Source organism: Canis lupus, chromosome 14 (assembly GCF_011100685.1).
Source record: "Canis lupus familiaris isolate Mischka breed German Shepherd chromosome 14, alternate assembly UU_Cfam_GSD_1.0, whole genome shotgun sequence".
NCBI lineage: Eukaryota > Metazoa > Chordata > Mammalia > Carnivora > Canidae > Canis > Canis lupus.
Genome location: NC_049235.1, coordinates 37131256 through 37155017, shown reverse-complemented (window position 1 = coordinate 37155017; position 23762 = coordinate 37131256). Strand labels below are relative to the sequence as shown.

Below are 23762 nucleotides of genomic sequence, written 5' to 3'. Positions count from 1 at the left end.
GTTTCTGTTTTGAGAGAGAGCACTCAGGGTGGTGGTGGTGGGGGGGGGGGGTGGAGGAGGGGGAGAGGGAGGGAATCTTAAGCAGGCTCAATGGCAGGCTTGAGCCCAATATGAGGCTCCATCCCAGGACCATGAGATGATGTCCTGAGCTGAAATGAAAAGTTAGTTACCCAACTGACTGAGCCATCCAGGTGTCCCATAAGCAAAAGTCCTTTTAAAGCTGTTTACTAATGTACTTGAGCATGACAAGCCATGTAAGTGGAACTTCTTGGTACTAGTGTGAGTATAGATAAACAAGGTAAGGTGATCATACTTAATAATTGAACCTGGTATGGGCATATGGAAGTTGATTTTTTTAGTTTGGTGTCAATTTGAATAAAATTAGTTGAAATTTGGGACACCTGGGTGGCTCAGCAGTTGCGTGTCTGCCTTTGGCCCAGGGCGTGATCCTGGAGACCCGGGATCGAGTCCCATGTCGGGCTCCCTGCATGGGAGCCTGCTTCTCCCTCTGCCTGTGTTTCTGCCTCTCTCTCTGTCTCTCTCATGAATGAATAAATAAAATCTTAAAAAAAAAAAAAAAGAAAATATTTGGGAATATTTGTAGTTTCTGATAGTTTAGATCTTGTGTTTTTCTTCCCCAGGAATAGATGATAACAAATTTTATTTTTTTATTTTTTAGATGATAACAAATTTTAATTTAACTATCATTTGAATGCTTCTCAAGTGCTAAGCACTGTTCCACGTTCTGAACACAACAGAGAATGAGATGGCCCAATTAATTAGTTGCTATTCTAAGGCATGTATATCCTATGACTTAAGTGTGCTTCAGGAGGAGGTAGGACACCAACACACTTTGCAGCTGGTTAAACTGAACTTGAGTGATTAGGTAATCATATGGTAGAAACATATCCATATCTATTTTCTTGACTCTTAACAATTTAGAATTAAACATAAATAGAACCTGATTTTAAAAGCTGAGATTGAAGATCAGTAAAGCAGGTGATAATCCTTTTTTCTTTTTTTAAATAAAAATGAACTTGATTTACTTGTATTTTTTTTTTAATTTTTATTTATGATAGTCACAGAGAGAGAGAGAGAGAGAGAGAGAGAGAGGGGCAGAGACACAGGCAGAGGGAGAAGCAGGCTCCATGTACCGGGAGCCTGATGTGGGATTCGATCCCGGGTCTCCAGGATCGTGCCCTGGGCCAAAGGCAGGCGCCAAACCGCTGCGCCACCCAGGGATCCCAACTTGTATTATTTTTTAAATAGAATTTAAACTTGTTTTATTTGTTTAAAATAATCTCTAGACACAATGTGCGGCTCAAACTCATGACCTTGAGATCAAGAGTCACTCGCTGCCACCTGAGCCAGCCAGGCACCCCTGGATTTACTTGTATTGTTAGGGAAAAATCTAAAAACATAATACTGAGCAAAAAAATAACTTGCAAAATTTGTATACAGTAAATTTTTCTATAAAATATATGGAATGCAGGGGCTCCTGGGTGGCTCAGCAGTTGAGCGCCTGCCTCCCTGGGGTCCTGGGATTGAGTCCCACATCAGGCTCCCTAGAGAGAGCCTGCTTTTCCCTCTGCCTGTGTCTCTGCCTCTCTGTGTTTCTCTCATGAATAAATAAAATCTTTAAAAATAAATATGGAATGTAGAGTGCCTCGGTGGTTCAGTTGATTGAGCATTTAACTCCTTTTTTTTTCTTTTTTAAAGATTTTATTTATTTATTTGACAGTATAAGCAGAGGGAGCAGCAGAGGGGGAAAGGAAGAGGGAGAAGAGGCTCCTGCTGAGCAGGGAGACTGATGTGGGGCTGGATCCCAGGATCCTGGGATCATGACCTGAGCTGAAAGTAGACGCTTAACCAGCTAAGCCACCCAGGTGCTCCTGAGCATCCAACTCTTGATTTCAACTCAGGTCATGATCTCTGGGTGGTGGGGTTGAGCCCCACATTGGACTCTGCACTCAGCAGGGAGTCTTTTAGAGATTCTTTTTTTCTCCCCCTCTGCCCCTCCTTCCACTTGCATGAGCGTGCTTCTCTTTTTCAAATAAATACTTAAAAAAAAAAAAAAAAGGGAACACTTCACAAATTTGTGTGTGTCATCCTTGCCCTGGAGCCATGCTAATCCCTGTATCACTTTAATTCTAGTATATGTGCTGCTGAAGGGAGCACACAGGTAATAGTGTTTTAATTGTGCATAGCCAACTCCATAAGTACAGCAGAATGGGATGAATTGTTCTCAAGTACTTCCCAGAAGTGAGAAGTTTGTGTTTATGTGCTAGATGGTTAGAATTCATGCCTTTGCTTGGTCTCTTTTAATGTTGAGCCTTTTGGCTCTTATACTGTTAAGAGAGGAGCATGGGGTTAGGAGCAGGGGAGAAACTGCAGAGGTTAATGAGCTATGTTACCGGTAAATGGGAAAGAGCAACTCTAGATGTGAAAACACTAACTATATGAAAATCATCTTGATGTTTGTCTAAAATGAAACTTGAGAGAATCAGATGATGGAAATTGGACAGCCATTTAAGGGGAATAATTATTTGTGTTGGCAAAATATGGCTAATAGATTACTTCTAATGTACAAAAAATGGTATTCTATTTAAAGAATTTCTTGGGAACCCTGTGAAATGGTATTTATTTTTGCGATAAGAATAAATATCTGCAAAAAAAAAAAAAAAAAAAAAAAGAATAAACATCTGCCAGTTGACCTAAACTCTGTATGCACACTCATATATATACTTCTGGGGAACAGTTTTGATCATGTATATACCTAGGAAAAAAGTCCAGTGGGAATGAATATTTAGTTTCTTAACACTGCTCTGCTAATTCTTACTGATAGGTGCTTGAATAAAACTTAGTACTTTCAGGGGCAACTGAGTGGCTCTGTCAGTTAAGTCTCTGCCTTCAGCTGAGGTCATGATCCCAGGGTCCTGGGATTGAGCCCCACGGTGGGCACCCTGCTCAGCGGGGAACCTGCTTCTCCCTCTCCCTTTGCTCTACACCCTTTCCTGCCTCTGCTCTGCTCTCTCTCTCTCTCAAATCTTAAAAAAACCCATCAACTTAGTACTTGCATGTGTGTAGTAAATCTTATTTCCTTGGTTACTGAGGGTAAATATTACACAATATTGAGTAACTTTTCTGTTAGCTGAAGCAATATATAGTACTTGTGTAATCTGCGTATTAGACATCCTAGCAGACTGTATATATGTGTGTACGTGCACACACGCACATACACACACACACACACACACACACACACACACATATGTTTTCAATTTGGGCGTGGCGCTTATTGTGGGACCCAAACTCATGACCTGGAGACGCTGAGATCAAGAGTCCGATGCCTAACTGAGCCACCCAGATGCCCCAGTAGAGTATAGTTATAAAGGTTTTTATGGGAAATGTAGTTTATCCTAAAGCAAAAATACAGGGATGCCTGGGTGGCTCGGTTGAGCGTCTGCCGTTGACTCAGGTTGTGATCCTGGAGTCCTGGGATCAAGTCCCACATCGGCTTCCTGCATGGAGCCTGCTTTTCTCTCTGCCTATGTCTGTGCCTCCCTCTCTCTCTCTGTCTCTCATGAATAAATAAATAAAAATCTTAATACTGTATTTTTGCTTTTTTTTAATGTGTCCTGCAGCTTTAACAATTGTTAGAACATAAGTTATTTTCAAACAAATCTCAGACTTAGCATTTCATGTGTAAATTCTGAGGCTGAGGTGGTGGTTGAAATTTTTTTCCCCTTAAATTGACATTCTTACCATCTCTTGGGTGTATTTCCCTGATGATTGTGCTTTGTTTTACTGTCCCATAAAAGTAATGTAAAGCTGCTTTTTCCTTCCTCCTCAAGTTTGTGATTACAAGCAGGATGTACCTGAGTTTAGTTAATCTACATGTTCTTTATAGTTCCCTGAAGGATAGGCAGTATCTAGCATTTATTTGTTCTCATGTATTCAGGGGAATACAAGAGACAAAGGACTAGGTTATGAATGTGGTTTAAGTTGTGTTTTGCTGTGGTACTTCAAAATACATGGATTATTTGACCAGGAAAGGGAAACTTCTAATTTTAGAAGTTAAGCAATTTAATTATTTCACTTGATATGCTAAGCCCAGTTTCTAATCTTTTTTTTTTTTTTAAATAGCTAGTTGACTATAAATTCCTTTCCCTTCTAAGGGGGTGATTTTGTGTGTGGCACCTGTATTACAATTTCACATAATTAATGTCTTTAGCTCCCTTTCTCCCTCTGATAGTGTTGAAGAAGGAGTAGAAGAAAAGTAGATAGATACATTAAATACTGTATATAATTGTTACTTTGTAGCCTCTGTGTGTGTGTGTGTGTGTGTGTGTGTGTGTGTGTATGTGTGTATGCATTTGAACTAAGGTTGGAATTTTTTTTGAGGGTATTGAGATATGAAAGCTTAATGAATCAGAGTGGTTTATAATTACACATCACTGAGTTAGGCAATATCCAAACAATTTATACACATAGATCTAATACCAAAGAGTTTAATGTATGACACAAAGATGCATACATAAGATGCTGAGACATTTACAATTTATCAGGTGTCAATAAAATATCAAAGTGATGAAGTGTTTTGTATATATAACACGTGAATACAAAGAATGCTAAATAACTTTAACAGCAAGTTTGAGCAGGTAAAGAGACAAATTGACAGCATTTTTGATCAGTAAAGAGAGGATGCACATTTCCAAATGCCAGCCAGAATTATTTAATTGGAAAGGTTTTAGGCCTAACAAAAATTCCATACACTTAATGAAAGCAGAAATCTTACATATCATATTTTTGAGGATCTTTTCTATAACTCGCGTTAGAAAATTCAAACTTTATTTTTTAAGTTTTTATTTTAATTTAAATTAGTTTATGTACAGTGTTAGTAAGTTCGGTCAGGGATTTTTAATGATATCTGGACCATAGAGTCCCTTGGTAGCCTGAAACTTAAGGACCTCTTAGAATGTTTTTCAATGCATAACATAAAATACATAGGATTATAAAGGAAATCAATTATTTTGAAATACAGTTAGCAAAATATTAAAACTCATAGTGAGTATATACTTCTTAACATAATAAGTTCTGGCAACACATCTAAATTTAACAGCAATGGGTGTAGATTGTAAAAATCTGCATCAAGTTAATATGATATGAATGTCTAATGTATATATATATATTTTTTGTCTAATGTATATTAATGTCAAAATTATAAGTGTGATTCTACTGTGGCTTAATGCCAACATTCACAATTAAAGGAGGTACTAAATTTCAATTAGGGGATAGTGAAAATAAATAGGATTTTTATCCCTCCCCATCTAGGTTCCTTGAAATCTATCTGTGGACCCCTTGACTATGATCTCAAATTAAGAACATCTGTAGTTTGGCTTTGTTTGTGTCTATGTATGCTTAATTTAAGGCTTGAGGGTTTGAATTAGTATATAGTCGCCATACAAAATGTTTCTCAAATATTATAATTTTTAAAAGCCAAATTTAGGGGGTCTTGGCTGGCTCAGTGGTAGAGCATGTAACTCTTGATCTTGCGTTGTAAGTTTGAGTCTCATATTGGGTGTAAAGATTACTTTTAAAATCTTTTTTGTTTTTTAAGGATTTTACTTATTTGTTTATGGGAGAGACAGAGAGAGAGGCAGAGAAAGAAGCAGGCTCTCTGTGGGGAACCCGATGTGGGACTTGATCCTAGGATGCCCACAAGGATAAGCCAAAGGCAGATGCTCCACCACTGAGCCACCTGGGCATCCTTACTTTAAAAATCTTTAAGAAAAACAAAACAAAAAACAAAAGAAAAAAATTATAATTTTATTGGCTTTAAAATAAGCTATTATCATCCAATGATGCTGGATCTCCAAATGGTCTTAAAATGGTCCTGTGATCAATGTGGTCTCCTTTTTCTTTTTTGGGCTGCATTATCTTATTATACATTGGCTTGTAGTTAATAAAAATAGGTTAAGTAACTTCAAAGCATCCATGTTGATGATTTCATGTCTTTTGGTTTGATATATTTTTTTTTCTTTTATAAAACATTTTAATTCTTCTGCAGGATCCGGAAACTTCAGATACGGAATATCCCGCCTCACTTACAGTGGGAGGTAAGAATTTCTATATTTAAAGTTAAGATCTCTGTATCTAAACTTACTTTTGTTAATTTTTTCAAGCGTTTTTCTCCTTCCCTCCACTCTGGGCTGTGCTAGAACACAAAATTCCTGTCCAGTGCCTGTCTTGCTGTGGGCTTTTCTTTGCAGGGGCATAGTATCTTTTAAAAATCTGCTCTTTGATATCCTTTAACTGAGTAATTTCCCTCATTCAGTCTCATCCTAACAGAATCTTGTTTGAGATCTTCCTCATGAATTCACCGGTTACATTTAAATATGAAGTTCCTCCTTGGCACATTTTTTAAAGACACATACTTGGTACTTAAGCTGTATTTTAAAATGTTAACTCTGCTTTCTTTTGCTCGGATGGTGGCACTGTAGTAACTGTGTATAAACAAACTACTTAGCACAATTGAATAGTCGTTGCCAATAAATTCCAAAGCATAATAACGATGTCATGGTGAGATTTTGAGACACCAGTAACCGAAGAGATTTTTTTTTTTTAAATGTTGATTCTTCCTAATGATGGAACCTAAAAATTCTGAAAACCTACCTTGGAGAGGTGATACAGAGAAAACTGCTTAGCTTTTATGTATTTTTAATGTAAAAATCAGGAGTACTAGTTTGGTGTGTTTCACATTAGTCTTTTGAAATGACATTTGATGAGTCAGACATTAAACCCAAAACCTTCACCAAAATGCAAAGTATGGTTGAAAGGTTTCTTTGGTGGTTCATAAAGGCAGGTTGGTCCAAGGTGTGATTCTCCCAAGGTCCCAGTTGATAATAAATCTATAGAGTGTTTATTTTCAGAACAATATTACTGAGTTTAATCTTTGCTGGAGGAGTTGTTTCTTTGATATATGCTAAATATTTTCCAAGTTATATAATGTATAAAAAGTATATTTTTGTAGGTGGAAACAGTGGCTTTTAAGATTAAACCTAATGCATTTTCCTGTTTTAGATTAATACTCGTTTAGGAGATTCAGTAGTTTGGAGGATGGGCATCTAAATCAAGTGTTGTGGTAATTATAGTTACTGATTTGATTCCTCTATTTTATTGATTGATTGGTCAGTCCCCTATTTTAACATGGGCCATGTTAAACATGATTTTCTATTTGAGAACTAAATCTAGTATAATGTGGCTTTCAGTGAAATAGTCAAATTATAGGAGCCAATTTTAAGATTTTAAGTGAATTATAGGAATGCTAGCATATCAGCTACAGTGGCAGTTCTCTTTTAATTCATTCATAGTATCTCTTCAAATTCAGATTGCTTTGGCTTCTGAAGCATTTACTTTATTGTATTTTTGGTGGCTTCTCAAGTTTTTAGTTCACTTATTCTTTTTCATTCTGGATAAAATTTAATTTATGATAATAAACATTTATTTGCCATCTCCAGCTTTTTCTTAACTTTTATATTTCATTTTACCCTCCCCTCAATCCTTTCATGTATAGTGAAGTTGGAGACATTATCTCTATTTTCAAATGGGCAAATATGGGCACACAAGATTGAAAGAATTAAGCAAGAAATACTTAATTGTAAGATGCTTGGAGCTAGACTTTGGAACTCTTGACCTTTGACCTTAATTTAAAAAAATATTTGAAATACTGATTAAAAAATTACTGAGGGCTTATCAGGAGTAAAATGAGCTATTGGGATATTTCCTTTACATGAAGACTTGAATGAACACCATCTGTCACTTCCTTTTTGAGATGAGTCATTATGTATAATGTTTTATTTGTACACACTGAGTATGCTGGCTGTCTTGTGCCAAAGCCTTATAGACAGTGATAATTTTGGATTTAAAGGTCCAGATTGCTTTTATAATGGAGGGATTAAACTTTGACTCCACTCATTAGTCTTAGATTTACTGACAATGGAATGGAAACATTTGTACCTCCTTATTTGATGCTGTGAGGAAATAAACAGAAACATGGGTGAAATATTCTTATCTAAAAGAGATTTGACTGGATTCAATTTGTCTAATTTTGAATCACCAAAAATACAGAGGATAGAGGCACAACTTGAAGTGATGCTGTGAAGAAACAGCTAGTTGAGTCCAAAATATGAGACATCCCACAGGGCAAATGAAACTGTTGTAAGAGTCAAAAAATGGCCTTTTAAGGGAAAAGAACTGTTATGGAATAAGATTTAAAAGGATAACAAGTATATCCTACAGTAAGTTATTTGTGAGTCATGTAAATAGTCCTTTGAAGCAGCATGAAGTATCTAGAAAAGCCTGAGTTTTTTTTGTAGGTGGCTTTTGGGGTCAGACTTGGCATTGTATGCCAGCTCTACTACTTTCTAGTTGTGTGATCTCTGAGCAGGCTTTAAAATTTTTCTGGAAAAACTTTTTTTTTTTCTTCTGAGCCTCGTTTTCTCCATTTCTAACATGGTGATGATGATCACAGCCATCCCACTGGGTTACTGTGAACATTAATAGGATGATGTATGCTAAAGCCCTTAAACAGTGCTTGGTACATAGAAGCACACACTACATTTTAGCTAGGACATGAACCACAAATTCATCTCCTCTTGGCAACCTTAAGTTCTGGTACTTGTCTCCGTCAGATCCAACCTAGAGTCCAGAAAAGTTAGGTATTTCTCCAGGGGAAGTTGAGTGTAAAGGATTACATAGATGTTGGAGTACTGAAAGGACAGAAAGGGAATCCAGAGGTGGTGACTCCAGAGAATAGCTGCCACTCTGGAGTCCAGTGAAGAGGTTGAGATGATGAGCTCTTTAACACTTGAAGGGAGAGCCGTGAGTCGTTGAGACTCTGAGGGTTGTGGCTGGTGCTTGGGATGTGAGAGATACGGAAGGTGATGAGGCTGGTTCTAGGAGTGCCCGTGGCACAGCTAGAGACTGAAACATACTGCTGATTGGAACAGCTGATAGGGAACAGGGAAATAGCCTGTCCTGTCTCCTCATTCCTGCCTTCCAGTCTCTGAAACTAACGGAATTGTGGGCAAAAAGAGTAATAGAGAGTGCAGAGTCCTAGACTCAGCATTAAAAAGTTGAAAGGTAGATCTAGAACCTAGAGCTTAATATATTCACTCAGGTTTTTTTGATCATGACCTGAGTCTAAGGCAGATGCTTAACCGACCGAGCCACCCAGGTATCCCTTCAGTCAGAGTTCTAACCCAGAAGTGAGAATTCCTCCCCTGTTCTGCCAATACTTTTGTAAGCCATTTTCTGTGAGGCCGCTGGAGACGTGACCTGGGACCATGGCAGGAACACTGGATGTGATGCTCTTTGGCAAATTATCGGATCTGTAGCTGGATTGTTGGTTACTTCCTTCCACTATGATATTTTTTGTTTTATATTTGTATTCATGTATTGTTTATGTTTTCTTTATATTGCCATATACAGAATGATCAGAAGGGGATTCCTTTCAGGTTCTCTCTGTGGTATGTCATGTATGCTGGGTGTGCCAAGCAGGGGTTAAATGGTTTCTAGTCGTGTAGTTTTGGACAATGATAATGCACTTAGGGACACTGGAATGGCCACCTGTTTCACTACTTAAGTGTTTGTTTTTGGCAGATAAAAATATGAGGAAACCAACTTTTTGAAGGACCTGCTGCTAGGGAATTAGGTAATTTTGTTTTCCTCTCAGTATGTGGAATGTAGAAGGAGAATAGAAGAAATTATTGCTTTTCTACCTTCCATTCCCTTGCCTGAAATACTTGAAGAGCAGATCTTTGGTGTGACCAGAATGATAGAAGGACCACATCTATAAATAGTCCTGATGGCTAGCAGACCTGGGTCCTCAGACACCCTGAAGGAGGTGAACTATGTGTGCTAAGGATTTGAGGGGACACCTTCTTGGATAAACAACAGAGATGGGGGAGTGATAGAGTCCCAGAAGTACACTTCACTTTAAACACCTTTGATAACATGGTTTCTTCTTACTCAATGTCTTAGATGAGCTCCATTTCCTAAATTTAAGGAATGTCTTTCTTTATTTAACAAATAAATTGCCAAGGCCTTAGGAAAGGACTTGCCAAAGAGAGTTTTTCCTAATCTCATTGTCTTACTACTGCTCTCTAATCTAAATAAGCAGAATTCCTAATATACTCATAGAATGCCAAAAGGAGTACCTTCTCTGAAAGAAATGTAAGACTCATTAATTATGTAAATGAAATGTTGTAAAGGGTGAGTTAGGTTCTTATTTTGGGGTTGGACAATAACAGTAGGATGATGTTTCCCAGAATTCACTGTCTGGGAGGAATAGTCTAAGCTAGTCAGTCATCTTCAGCTGAGGTGTTCTATATGACAAGGCTCTGACATTGCCCATGACTGAAGCCACCATATTATTTTTTTTTTAGATTTTATTTATGAGAGAGTTGAGAGAGAGAAAGCGTGAGCACACAAGCTGGTGGGTGGGGTGTGGGTCAGAGGGAGAGGGACAAGCAGACTCTTGCTGAGCAGGGAGCCCAATGTGGGGCTCCGTCCCAGGACCCTGAGATCATGACCTGAGCTGAAGATAGATGTTTAACTGACTGAGCCACCCAGGTGCCCTGCCACTATGTTTTATAAGACAAAGATCTGAATATGCGGTCTGACAAATATTTAAGAGGATTGCATACTTTAATATCACAGTCTTGGTAGAAAATCCAGAATGTATATTGGCTTTACCTCAAGGATTGGGTATACAGTTTTTCTTGGACTTAACTGAGCTGGGAAAACAAGTCTCTTGGGAAGAAACTCTGGAGAGATTTCCACAGTGTTAAGATCTGTTTTTGCCATGTGTGTAGTCTGGTGTGATTGAGTAGAGGAAGCAGAAGCTGTATTATGGGCTAAATGTAGGAGGGTAAAGGGAGTTTCTTTCTCCCCCCCCCAAGATTTTATTTATTTACTTAGCGAGAGAGAGCAAGCATGAGCAGGGGAGAGGGGCAGAGGGAGAAGTAGACTCCTCGTTGAGCAAGGAGCCTGACATAGAGCCTGATCCCAGAATGCCTGGACCATGACTTGAGGTGAAGGCAGACACTCAACCTACTGAGCTACCTAGGAGCCTCAGGGAGTTTCTTTATAACTAAAGCATTCTGCATTTGCATCCAGCCTTCTGACAAATAGAAGTTGGTTTCTGGTTCTTGACATGGAAAGCGAGTCACTAGTATACTAAAAATGAAAAAAAGCTCTAAGTTATAAAGTACAACATAAAGTACTGCTTGGTTTTCTTCTCAGAGCAGAGTTGCCTTAATGATTTTTTTTTCTTTTAAAGATTTATCCATTTTACAGAGAGAGCGAGAGAGAGTGCACATGTGCTCATGCACACAAGCAGACAAGTTAGGGGCAGAGGGCAAGACTCTTCAAGTGGACTCCCCACTGAGCTTGGAGCCTGACCTGTGGCTCAGTCTCATGCCCCATGAGATCACAGTCTGAGCCAAAACCAAGATTCGGACTCAGCTGCTCCTTAATGATTTTTTTTAAAGGTCTTTAGGTGCTTCCAAATGTACTTGAAGGAAGTTTTGGAGGTATATCTTGTAGGAAATCTTAGGAGGCTCTTCTTTTGTGGGACCATAGTGCTGCCTTAACAGAACGCTGTATTTAGTGTTTGGCTAATTTGTTTTGAACCTAGCTCCTAGTAGTCTGCTTGAAGAAAGTTGACTTGTAGGATATAGGGAATGTTAGAATTTTTTTGGCTTCCTTCATGATTGAAAGAAATTTATTCCTTTGTAGTTTGGTGCTGGGGAGTGTTGTTAATGGTAAGACATAGTAGGGGGTGGTAACAGAACTTCTCTATAAATTACATTCGTGTTCGTTATGTCCACTGTCTGATAGAAGGGCTAAAGCTTTTGAGATGCCCCCATTTCAGACCACAATGAAAAACCTGTAATAAATAAGGTAGAAGCCTCAGAAAATGGGTATTTTGTGAGATGAGGTAAGTACTTACAATGGGGAAATTATCCAGATTGCACTTAGAAGAATGCTTAATGCAAGTTGTAGAGGCCAAAAATATCTTTTTTTTTTTTTAAAGATTTTATTTATTTATTCATGAGAGACAGAGAAAGAGGCAGAGACACAGGCAGAGGGAGCAGCAGGCTCCATGCAGGGAGCCCGATGTGGGACTATATCCTGGGACTCCAGGATCACGCCCTGGGCTGAAGGCGGCGCTAAACTGCTGAGCCACCCGGGCTGCCCGAGGTCAAAAATATCATTAATATTAGTCTCATAAAGTTGGTAACACCTCATGTCTGTTACTTTCTTTCCATATGGACTTTGAATATAATAAGAAGGATTGATTATAGGCTGTACTACTAGTAAGTAGAAATAGCAATATTATTATACTAGATTCTGGCAGAAGGGAAACCAAAGGAGTCTTTATTTAGAAAGAAATAAGGAGCTAAGCACGAAAGTAGTGATGCCATGTTATCTAGTCTGGGAGGGGGAGAATGAAACTGTAGTGTACTTATCACAGTAGGTGAAGGAGAGCTCTCATAGTCTTGGATGATATGTGCTGAGAATTAGAAGACTGCCTTGGAGAGTTGGGGGGAGGTTGGATGACTTCCTAGTAAAGAGATTTAGGCCAGGGCCATGGAGTCAGTTAGGTGAAGTCCCTGGTGGATGTGTTCAGTGGCAGGAACTGTCACTTGTCTTCATCTGTCCAAGTGCTGATTACTCTTCAGTGCTCTGGTCAGATGCTGTTTGGCCCATGGTGAATACATGAATTAATGATGAACAGAAATTGGTTGAGACCAAACCATTTGAGTATAATTGACAGCGAAAAGCTAACAATATGAGGTACTCAATCAAACAGAAAAAGACATCTCTAGGCACCGTGGGGTTGACATGAACCATGAACTGAATGAGAAGTCACAGGAGGCATTGATGTTGAATATTTCAAATAATCCATTTAAAGGTTGGCTTTTATAGTAGATACCGTACAGTTGTAAATAAAGTTGTAGCAGATAAACAGTGTTTTTGGTAGGTGATTTTCTGACTTTTCAAAGGACACGGTGTGGCAGGAGCCTAGTGTATGAATATAAATGTAGGGCTGTTCAAAGCTAGCCTAGGACCTTGTCTGCAGGTTCCCTCTTTGGCCCCTGGAAGGGTTTTGTGGGACTCTTTGAAAATCACAATGATATCAGTGAATTTTAGTGTGAACAGTGGTTAGAGCTGGTGTTCTCTGCCAGATAATCTGAAGGACTGTAACAGGCAAATTGAGAAGACCATTGATATAGATAGGTGATCTTTCTTTACCAATGCCTTACTCTGAGCACTGGCCCATGAATAGCTGACACTTAGTGACTTATGTGTTAGGTGCTGAATTAACCCATTTTATCTTAACAACAGTCCCATGTCCCCACTTTACAGATGAGGCAACTGAGGTACAGAGAGGTGAAGTAACTTGCCCAGGGTCACACAACTGGAAAGTGGTAGAGTTTCTGTTCTTAATCAGGTTACTCAAATAGAAAACCTTCCCCAAAAGGTAAGTTTCTCTTTCTTATAATTATCATCATTTAATTACTTTCAACATGCCCCTAAAAGTTTGACAGAGAATCCAATAGAAAAAGGATTCTCCACAGATCTGGAGGAAATACATGATTATGAGTGATGAATGAGGTTGAACAGATATTTGGGTAAGTTTTGGTAAACCCTTCCTTGTAGAGTACTGTGGACAGTGTTGATCTTTATGCATCATTGCTCTGGGATGAGTCAACTTGGCCTCATTAGAAATGATTTGATGGAAGACGTACTGGGAAATGAATATCAGAGTTACCCTATTACCTGCATAGGAATGGTATATGAGGCAAGTATTTCTGGTCCCAAGCTACTACCTCCAGTGTCCTTGCACCATGATGCCTGGACCTATGTCCTGTGCTTCTGTAGTTTTTCTGAGATGGTTATCTCAAAGTTCTTCAGGTTCTTTATTTAAACCTTTTATTACAAAAAATAACATAAAAATAGGCTAATATAATGATACCCAGTTTCAACCATTATTAATATATGGTGAGCCAATCTTGTTTTGTTTATAGGTCTACTCTCTTACCTTTTTCCAGATTATTTTGAATCCTAGACATCCTGTCATTTTATTTAGTAAATAGCTGCAATATGTGTATCTCTAAAAGATACTGTCTCTGTATTCGTTTGCTAGGGCTGCTGTAACAAAATACCTCAGAGTGGCTTAAGCAACATACTTTTAAATCTCATAGTTCTGGAGGCTAGAAGTCTGCTAACAAGTTATTAACGCATTTGTATTCTTCTGAGGGCTGTGAGGGAAGCATCTGTTCAAGACTTTTTTTTTTTTTTTTTTTTAAAGAAAGAAAAGACTTTTCTGATAGTTTCCTGGCTTGTGGCAATGAAATGCCATTCTTAATGTGCTATTCTTGCTGTGTGTATGTCTGTGTCCAAATTTCTTCTTTTTATAAGGATACCAGTTCAGTCTTATTAGGATCCACCCTAATGACCCCCTCCCCCCCCTTTTTTTTGAGTAAGCTATATACCCAATGTGGGGTTTGAACTCAGGACCCTGAGATCAAAAGTCACACACTCTAAACACTCTACTGACTGAGGCATCTAGGTGCCCCTTAATGACCTCATTTTAACTTGATCTCTGTAAAGACCTGATCTCCAAATGTGGTTATAATCCGAGGTACTGGGAGTTAAGACTTCATCATATGAATTTTGAGGATTCCTATTTCAACCCATAACAGTCTCTTAAAAATTCACCACTGGGTGGCTTAGTTGGTTAAGTGTCTGACTCTTGATCTCAGCTTAGGTCTTTACTTCAGGATTGTGAGTTCAAGTCTTGCATTGGGCACCATCCTGGGTGTGGAGCCTACTTAAAAAAAATTCACGTAGTAAATTTATAGTAACTCTAATCATTTATATTTCCTTGATTACCTCAATGTATAAAAGGTTTTGTTAAAATTAGGAACTAAGCAAGATCTTTTTTAAGACATTTAGCCCTTTTTAACCCCAGCCCTTTTTTTTTTTGGTGCTGTGTATTTGTTGAAGTTGGTTTGTTCTGTAGAATGTTCAGCATTTTTATTTTGCTGAACTACATCCATCTGTGATTCCCTAACATGTTCCTGTGACCCTGTGGACTTGGATTAGATGTAAGTTCAGTGTTTTGTTTGCTTAGACAAAACAAAGTAATAAGTGGTTATGCATTCTTCCATTAGGAGGTACATAATGTCTATCTCTATGATGTGACGTGCCATTGATCATTGCAGGTTTGTAATTGTGTGGTCGTAGGATGGTAATATTTTAATTCTACAATTTCTTCATTTAGTAATTGGAATGCATTTGTAAACTTGTTCTTTTAAGTTATTTGATCACCCTGAGGTAAAATCTGCATAAGAGAGACAGGAAAAGTGCTTAATCTTTCATTTTCTACTTATAAATATGGGTACCTTGGCATCCTACAAGGATGACCACTGAGGGTCTTGTTTTTACCAATGAGTTTTTATTTGTGTAATTAGAAGTCATGGATTTAAACATATTTGGGTTTCAAAATTATTAGAATCATTCATATTAATAGTCAAATTATTCTAATCCTGAGAGACTTGTGAAAACTTCAAGACCGTGCCAGTGTCCTTTTGATGCTGTCTCAGCAGTTGAGATTTTGGGGTTCCAGAAGTCCCAGGTTCATCTTGTATGTTTTCTACTCCAAGGACTGGAATCAGCCCTTTCTCTCAGGAGCTTGGTTCCTTGGGAAATGGGGTTGAGAGATCACAGAATGATCATGCCCCTCTTGGGACCAATTCCATTGGCTTTTCTTTTCTTGGTTGTTCATTTTGTTTGCTACATTTATGTCCTCAGTTCCTCTCCCTAAAGATTTTAGTTACGGCCACTCTTCTGTGCCCTGGCCTGACATATGCTTTTCCATTCCTAAATGTGAACATTTCTCTCTATTTACTCTTTTGGTTTTTCTCTTAGAAATTCCACTTGTTGCTGCCTATTTTTTGCTTCTTGCTTAGAAACAAACGTTGCCTGGAATATTCTTTGAATTTACAGTGTCCAAAACAGAGTTTCTTTCTCTCTCAAATGGTTGCTTTCCCACAGAATTTTAATAATGCTTAGGTCAGGTGGGCTCGGCCTTGAGGTCACCCTTGATTCTCTCTCCTGTTTGCTTTTTGGCCACAGGACACTTGTGCTGTCTCTCCCCACTGAATCTCCCCCACTCTATGCTTCCTTTGGTGTGTTTTCCTATACCTTTGGCTACCACCCTGTAGAAGCTTCAGTCATACGTCAGCTGTTGTAAGCATCTTACCATGTGTAAAGGGAGAAAACAGAATGTAGGCACAACCACCTTCTGTGGGCTGATCGTGAGGGCTCCTGCTTTGTGTTCTCAAGCTTTAAAACTATCTTTAGAAGTGCCTGAGTACTAATTTTAGGATTCTGTGTTAGTGCCAAGTTGTGAAATTGCTCTTTCAGTTTCATCATCTGCAAATGAGTCTTGTAACTCTTCAGATGAAAACAATTGGTCTTTTCTGTTCAAGTTATATTAAACTACCAACAACCACAAACAGATCATTCATGGTGGTAAACAGGAAGGTCATGAAGAGAGTCTTTGGTTTCAGTATTATTCACTTGCAGTCCTTGGCAGATCCAAGAAGAAATAATTAGTAAATAAATCTCTTTCATTTGTGTTTCAGGCAGAACTTTTTCTAGAGGATTCCAGTTGCTTCACAGTTCAGATAGGTGATTAGGAATAAGTGTGATCCTATAAATAAAGACTGAGAGGAAAAGAAGCTAACTACTTGGGGTGGGAAATGCAGCAATAGTTAGGTAGGCTTTAAAACTTTATGACCAAACCATCAAATAAGCAAAGTAACTTTTACAAAGCCTATTTAAAAACTAATCTTTTTTTTTTTTTTTTTGCATGGGATTGATGGATCTTTATGTTCTAAACTCTCAGAAGCTCTCAAAACACCATTGTTGTTTTCGGTGCCAGATGGTACTCTTAAGTGTGAGGTAAGAGGTTTGTTGCCTTGATTAAGAACATTGAGAGAGGGGATCTGTGTCATTATTACCTAGAACATTTCTTACACCAACTGCATGGTGTCTCTTCCAGTATCATTCTTCCCAACTTTTTTTTTTTTTTTAATTTTATTTATGTATTCATGAGAGACACACAGAGAGAGAAGCAGAGACACAGGCAGAGGGAGAAGCAGGCTCCATGCAGGGAGTCCGATGTGGGACCTGATCCCGGGTCTCCAGGATCACACCCTGAGCTGAAGGCGGCGCTAAACTGCTGAGCCACCCGGGCTGCCCTCTCCCAACTTTTCAACACCAACAAAATGTCCTACAACTCAATTCAGTTCTGACACTGACTTTGGATTTAGTATCAGGGTCCAAATAAGGGCTCCATCTCTTAAGACTGTTCAGACCTCAGATGCCATGTGCAGTGGGATGCTTAGGCTACTCATACTTATGCCTGGGTGTGTATAAATTTGGAGAGTCCCACAGTGGCCTATACCTCCCCTCCCTTCTCCAGCCGATAATTCACTGGAATGGCTCACGGAACTTAAGAAAGCACTTTACTATTACCAATTTATTATTAAAGATACAGCTCAAGAACAGCTAAATAGAAGAAATGCACAGGGCAAGGTAAGGGGAAAGAGTTGCAGAGTTTCCATGCCCTCTCCAGCTACACCATTCTCTCTACATCTCCATGTGTTCACCAATCCAGAAGCTCTCCGAACTCATTCTTTTTGGGGTTTTATGAAGGCTTCATTACATAGGCACAATTGATTGAATCACTGGCCCTGGTGATTAATTCAATCTCCAGGGTTCCTCCTCTTCCCAGAGTTTGGGGGGGGTGGGGCTGTAAGTTCTAAACCTTTAATCATGCCTTGGTCTCTGGTGACCAGCCCCCATCCTGAAGCTATCAAGGAGCCCACCAAGAGTTGTCTCTTCAGAACAAAAGACATTCCTATCACCCTTAGCATTCAGGAAACTTGAAGGGTTTTGGGAGCTCTGTGTCAGGAACCAGGGACAAAGACCAAATACATATTTCTTATTATGCTGCAGGAGACTGTTGTATTTTTAGTGCCTGGCATCACTTGACACAAAACTTTTTGAAAGATGAATGGTAGACTAGTAAGTCTAATTATAACCATATACTTTATTCGAGAAGGGCATTCAGGTAATGCGAAAGGAAGCATTCAAAAAAAAAAAAAAAAAAAGGAAAGCATTCATAAACCAAATAGATTACCAGGTAGTGTGATTTGAAAAAAAGAGGTCATTTAACTTAAATACTTTGTCTAGAAGCTCAGATTGAGTGTATTTTAGGGATGAATATGGGAATATGGGACTCTTTTTTTTTTTTTTTTTTTTTTAAAGTAGGCTCCATGCCCAACATAGAGCTTGAACTCATGACCTTGTGATAAAGAGTTGCATGCTCTACTGACTGAGCCAGCCAAGTGCCCCTCATTTGGTAGGGAACCAAAATATGGATAAGTTACTGAGTCTGAGAAGACAAAGGAGGGAAATAGACCTAATTTTGAAAAAGAAAATTGATAAAGATTGGTGATCAGGAAAACTTAGAGTATATTCCGTTGGGTACAAATACATTATTAGACAAAAAAAATCACTCTTAACATCCTTGAAATAAATGAGTATTGAAATCCATTGAAGGTGGCATGTCATTCAGATAAACTTTCTTCCTAGAAAAGGAAATCTTTTAAGACTCAAGCAGGAGAGCATTTGACAAAGGCAGGGTGTAGGAGGTGGAAGAAGAGGTTAGTCTCACTGGCTTTTTTGATAATTCTGTCTTGTTCTTGACATCATCCTGCCAGCTCACTTGTTAATAATACAGGACTAAATTTGTTTGAAATTAATGTACACTAAAACCGACCTTTTTCTGGCATTACGGTTCTTTGAATTTTGACATGTATATATTTGTGTGATGCATTTGCAGTCAGGTTATAGTATCATTATGTCATGCCAGAAAGACACTCTAATGATACTTTTGTGTAGTCCTGTTCCCCTCACTTACCCCTAACAACTGATTGGTTGATTTATAATAGTAGGAAGCTGTATTATTTTATTTTATTTTATTTTATTTTATTTTATTTTATTTTATTTTATTTTATTTTATTTTATTTTATTTTATTTTATTATTTATTTATTTATTTATTTAATTTTATTTAATTTTATTTAATTTTATTTAATTTTATTTAATTTAATTTTATTTTATTTTATTTTATTTATTTTTTATTTTTTATTTTATTTTATTTTTTTTTTATTTTTTTTATGAAACAGAGAGAGAGAGGCAGAGACATAGGCAGAGGGAGAAGCAGGCTCCATGATGGGAGCCTGATGTGGGACTCGATCCCGGGTCTCCCAGGATCACGTCCTGGGCTAAAGGCAGGTACCAAACCGCTGAGCCACCCAGGGATCGCCACAACTCGCGATTTATGTGTCATATGATAAATATGTTTATAAGAAAGTGACAAACTCCAAAAGTGTTTGTGCCATTTTTGCTTTCCCACCAGTAATTTATGAGTGATCTAATTGGTCACCATTGTCACCAGCATTTGGTATTATCAATATTTTTTATGTTAGTTACTCTACTGTATGTGTAGTGGTATCTCATTTGGGCTTTATTTACGTTTCTCTGTTGGGTAATGATGTTGATCGTCTTTTTGTGTACCTAATTACCTTCTGCACATTCTCTTTGAAGTGTCTGGTTAGTCTTGTGCTATTTAATTGGGTTTTCTTACCATTGAGTTTTCAGAGCTCTTCATATATTATGGATACAAATCCTTAGTCAAGTATGTGATGTGCAGATATTTTCTCCTAGTAATTGTCTTTCCATTCTCTCGTGATTGTTTAATCAACAAAAGTTAAACATTTTAATTAAGTCAAATTTACTGATATCAGCATTCCCCTTTTATGGATAGTACTTTTGACATCTTTTCTAAAAACTCTTGGCCCAAATCTAGGTTTTGAAGGTTTTCTTCTGGGGTAAATTTTCAGTCTTAAGTTTTACGTTTACATTTATGATGCATTTTTTTTTTTATGATAGTCACAGAGAGAGAGAGAGAGAGAGAGAGAGGCAGAGACACAGGCAGAGGGAGAAGCAGGCTCCATGCACCGGGAGCCCCACGTGGGACTTGATCCCGGGTCTCCAGGATCGCACCCTGGGCCAAAGGCAGGCGCCAAACCGCTGCGCCACCCAGGGATCCCCTCTATGATGCATTTTTTGAGTTAACTTTGTTATAATGTATAAGGCTTAGGTTATAATATATGAGGTTATAATGTATAATATGACTTTTTAATAATATATGAGGTTATTTTTTTAACTTAAGTTTAAATTTTTTTTTTTTTATTTGAGAGAGAGCGTGCATGCACAAGCAGAGGCAGAGGGAGAAGCAGATTCCCTACTGAGCAGGGAGCCCCACGTGGGGCTACATCCCAGGACTCAGAACATGACCTGAGCTGAAGGCAGACGCTTAACCCACTGAGCTACCCAGGCTCCCTGAGGCTTATTACTTCTTTTGTGTATTAGTTGTCAATTGATCCAACATGATGTGTTGAAAAGACTCTTCTTTCTCCATTGAATTGTCTTTTCATGTTTGTCACAAATTGGCATTTGTATGGGTCTATTTCTGGATCATATTTTGTTACATTCATTTATATGTCTATCCCTTTGCTAATACTATGTATTCATGGCTACTGTGGCTTTATATAGTATTAAAATTGGGTAGTGTTACTGCTTTAACTTTATTTTTTCAAAATTGTTGTGACTATGCTACTTTGCCTTTACATATGTGTTTTATTTATTTTTATTCTTTTAATTTAGATTTTTAAAATTTATTTATTTGAGTGTAAGAGCGAGAAAGTCTGCACAGGAGGAGTAGCAGGGGCTGTGAGGGGCAAGCGGATTCTGCACGGATGATGGAGACCAATGCAGGGCTTGATTTCAGGATCCAGAGATCACAACTAGAGCCCAAACCATGAGTCAGATGCTTAACTGACTGAGCCACCCAAGCACCCCTACATACATATTTTAGAACAAGGACATCTGTATATCTACACAAAAATCCTGCTGGGAGCAAATAAGTCCTGTGTGTTTTGTGAGTCTTACATATTTAAATTTGGGGGGGAGGTTGTACTGTTGTAAATGGTTTTTAACTTTAATTGTAATATACACAAAAAATTTTATATTGACCATTTTTAAGTATATAGTTCAGTAGGGTTAGGTATATTTACATTGTTGTGCAACTGATCTCCAGAGTTTTTTCATCTTGCAAAACTGAAAACTCTACCCATTAAACAACTCCCAATTTTCCCCTTCAATTACCCCTGGTAGCCACCTTTCTTTCTGTTTCTGTGACTTTGACTATGTTAGATACATGAGTGGAACCATACAGTATTTATCTTTTTTGTGACTGGCTTACTAAGCATGCCCTTCAGGGTTCATCCAGGTTGTAGAATGAGTCAGAATTTCCTTTTTCAAGTCTTAGAGAAAGACAAATACCATATGATTTCACTCATATGTGAAATTTAAGAAACAAAACAGGATGAACATAGGGGAAAGGAAAGAAAAATAAAAGATAAAAACAAAGAGGGAGGTAAACCATAAAAGACTCTTAACTATAGGAAACAAACTGAGGACTGCTGGAGGGGAGATGGGTGGGGGATGAGGCAACTGCATTATGGACATTAAAGAGGGCACATGATAGAATGAGCACTGGGCGTTACATGCAACTGATGAATCACCCCTGAAACAATACTACACTACCCCTGAAGTAATACTACACTATGTTAACTAACTAAAATTTAAATAAAATTTTGACAGAAAAAAATTTCCTTTTGAAGTCTAAATAACATTCTATTGTATGTATATACCACGTTTTATTTATTCATCTGTTGATGGATATTTGGGTTGCTTCCACTTTTTGGCTATTTTGAATAATGCTATGATGAAATGGGTATGCAAATACCTCTTTTGAGACCCTACTTTCGTTTTTTGGGGTGTGTGTGTGTGTGTATTCTTAAGTAGAATTGCTGAATGATAAGGCAGTTCTATTTTTTAATTTTTTGAGGAACTGCCATACTGTATTCCATAGCAGCTGCACCATTTTAGATTTCTACCAACATTGCTTAAGTGTCACACATCCTTGCCAATACTTGTTATTGATTTATTTAAAAAAAAATGTTTCCCCCTTCAGTGGGATTTCCATTTTATTTATTTAGTTAGTCTCGACAGCCAGTGTAGGGCTAGAACTCACAACCCAAAGGTTGCATGCTCTACCAACTGAGCCAGCCAGGCACACCTAAATTTTACTGTTGTTGTTGTTGTTGTTGTTTGTTTGTTTGTTTTTTAAGTTTTGGTTTCTATTTAGTTGTTTTTAATATGTAGAAATATGTTTAATTTGAAGGTATTGACCTTATATTTTGTAACACTGCTAAATTACTAGTTGTAAAAGTAGTTATTTTTTTTAGTAGATTGCTTTGGATTTTCTACTTAAACAGTCATGTCATTGCAAAACATATGTTTACACTGCTTTTCCAATCTTTATGCCTTTTATTTCCTTTTCATGCCTGTTACTTTGCCTAGGATGTTCAATGAAAGTAGGCATCTTTTGCTTTTTTTCTCGCTTTTTGGGAGAAAATAGTTTTTTACCATTAAGTTAAATGTTAGCTGCAGATGTTTTGTAGATAGTCTGTATCAGGTTGAAGATGTTTTCTTCTTTTTTTTTCTTCAAAGTATGTGTGTATGTACGTATGTATGTAATCTCTACACACAACATGGGGCTTGAGCTCGTGACCCTGAGGTCACAAGTTGCATGTTCTTCCAAATGACCTATCCAGGTGCCCCAAGGATGTTTTCTTCTATTCCTAATTCTTTAAAAAAAAAGATTTTATATTACTCATGAGAGAGAGAGAGAGAGAGAGAGGGCAGAGACATAGGCAGGGGGAGAGGCAGGCTCCCTGTGGGCAGCCCGATGTGGAACTCAATCCTAGGACCACATGATCATGCCCTGAGCCAAAGGCAGACACTCAACCCCTGAGCCACCCAGTTGCCCCTATTCCTAATTTGTTGACAATCTTCATAATAAATGAATGTTGGATTGTGTCAAATGCTTTTCTGTATAAATAGATTATATGGTTTTTTTAGGCTGTTCTTATGATGGATTCCATGGATTTTTAAATATTGAACCAATTTTGCATTGCCTACTATAAACACTTTGTGGCAATTTATTTTATTTTATTTTATTTTTATTTTATTTATTTTTTTTGTTTGTTTTTTTTGTTTTTTTGTTTTGCAATTTATTTTAATATTAGCTTGATTCAATTTGCTAACATTTTTTGATGATTTATTGTGTCTCTGTTCATGAGGGGTATTGGTCTGGTTTTGTGTGTTTGTATTGTCTTTGGTTTTGTTTCTGGGATAATACAGCTCCAAAAATGTGTTGAGAAGTGTTTTAACAGTGCTTATGTTTTCTTCAAGAGATTGTGCTGAGTTGGCATTATTTCTCTAAATGTTTATAGCGTTTGCCAGTGAAATTACCTGGGCAAAGATACTTCTTTCTCAGAAAGTTTTTTCCTTTCTTTTTTTAAGGCTCAAATTCCTTTTTTTTTTTTTTTTTTTTTTACTTTTTATTTTTTTAAGATTTATTAGAGCACACTAACCAGGGAGAATGGGAGGGAGAGGGAGAAACAGACTCTTCACTGAGCTG

The 23762-nt window shown here is 37.8% G+C and overlaps 1 protein-coding gene and 1 non-coding gene across 2 annotated transcripts in view; one reads left to right on the top strand and one right to left on the bottom strand.

Annotated features, from left to right (window-relative positions):
- Positions 1-23762, top strand: part of IGF2BP3 (insulin like growth factor 2 mRNA binding protein 3) — a 151644-nt gene that overhangs the window by 44636 nt on the left and 83246 nt on the right. The window contains exon 3 of the mRNA XM_038557101.1: positions 6071-6119. Within this exon, the coding sequence (XP_038413029.1) occupies positions 6071-6119 (49 nt within the window). The remainder of the gene's footprint in view (positions 1-6070; positions 6120-23762) is intronic.
- On the bottom strand, positions 2073-2178 carry LOC119867715. Its single transcript, XR_005369865.1, has one exon. It is a non-coding gene; the product is annotated as a U6 spliceosomal RNA (small nuclear RNA).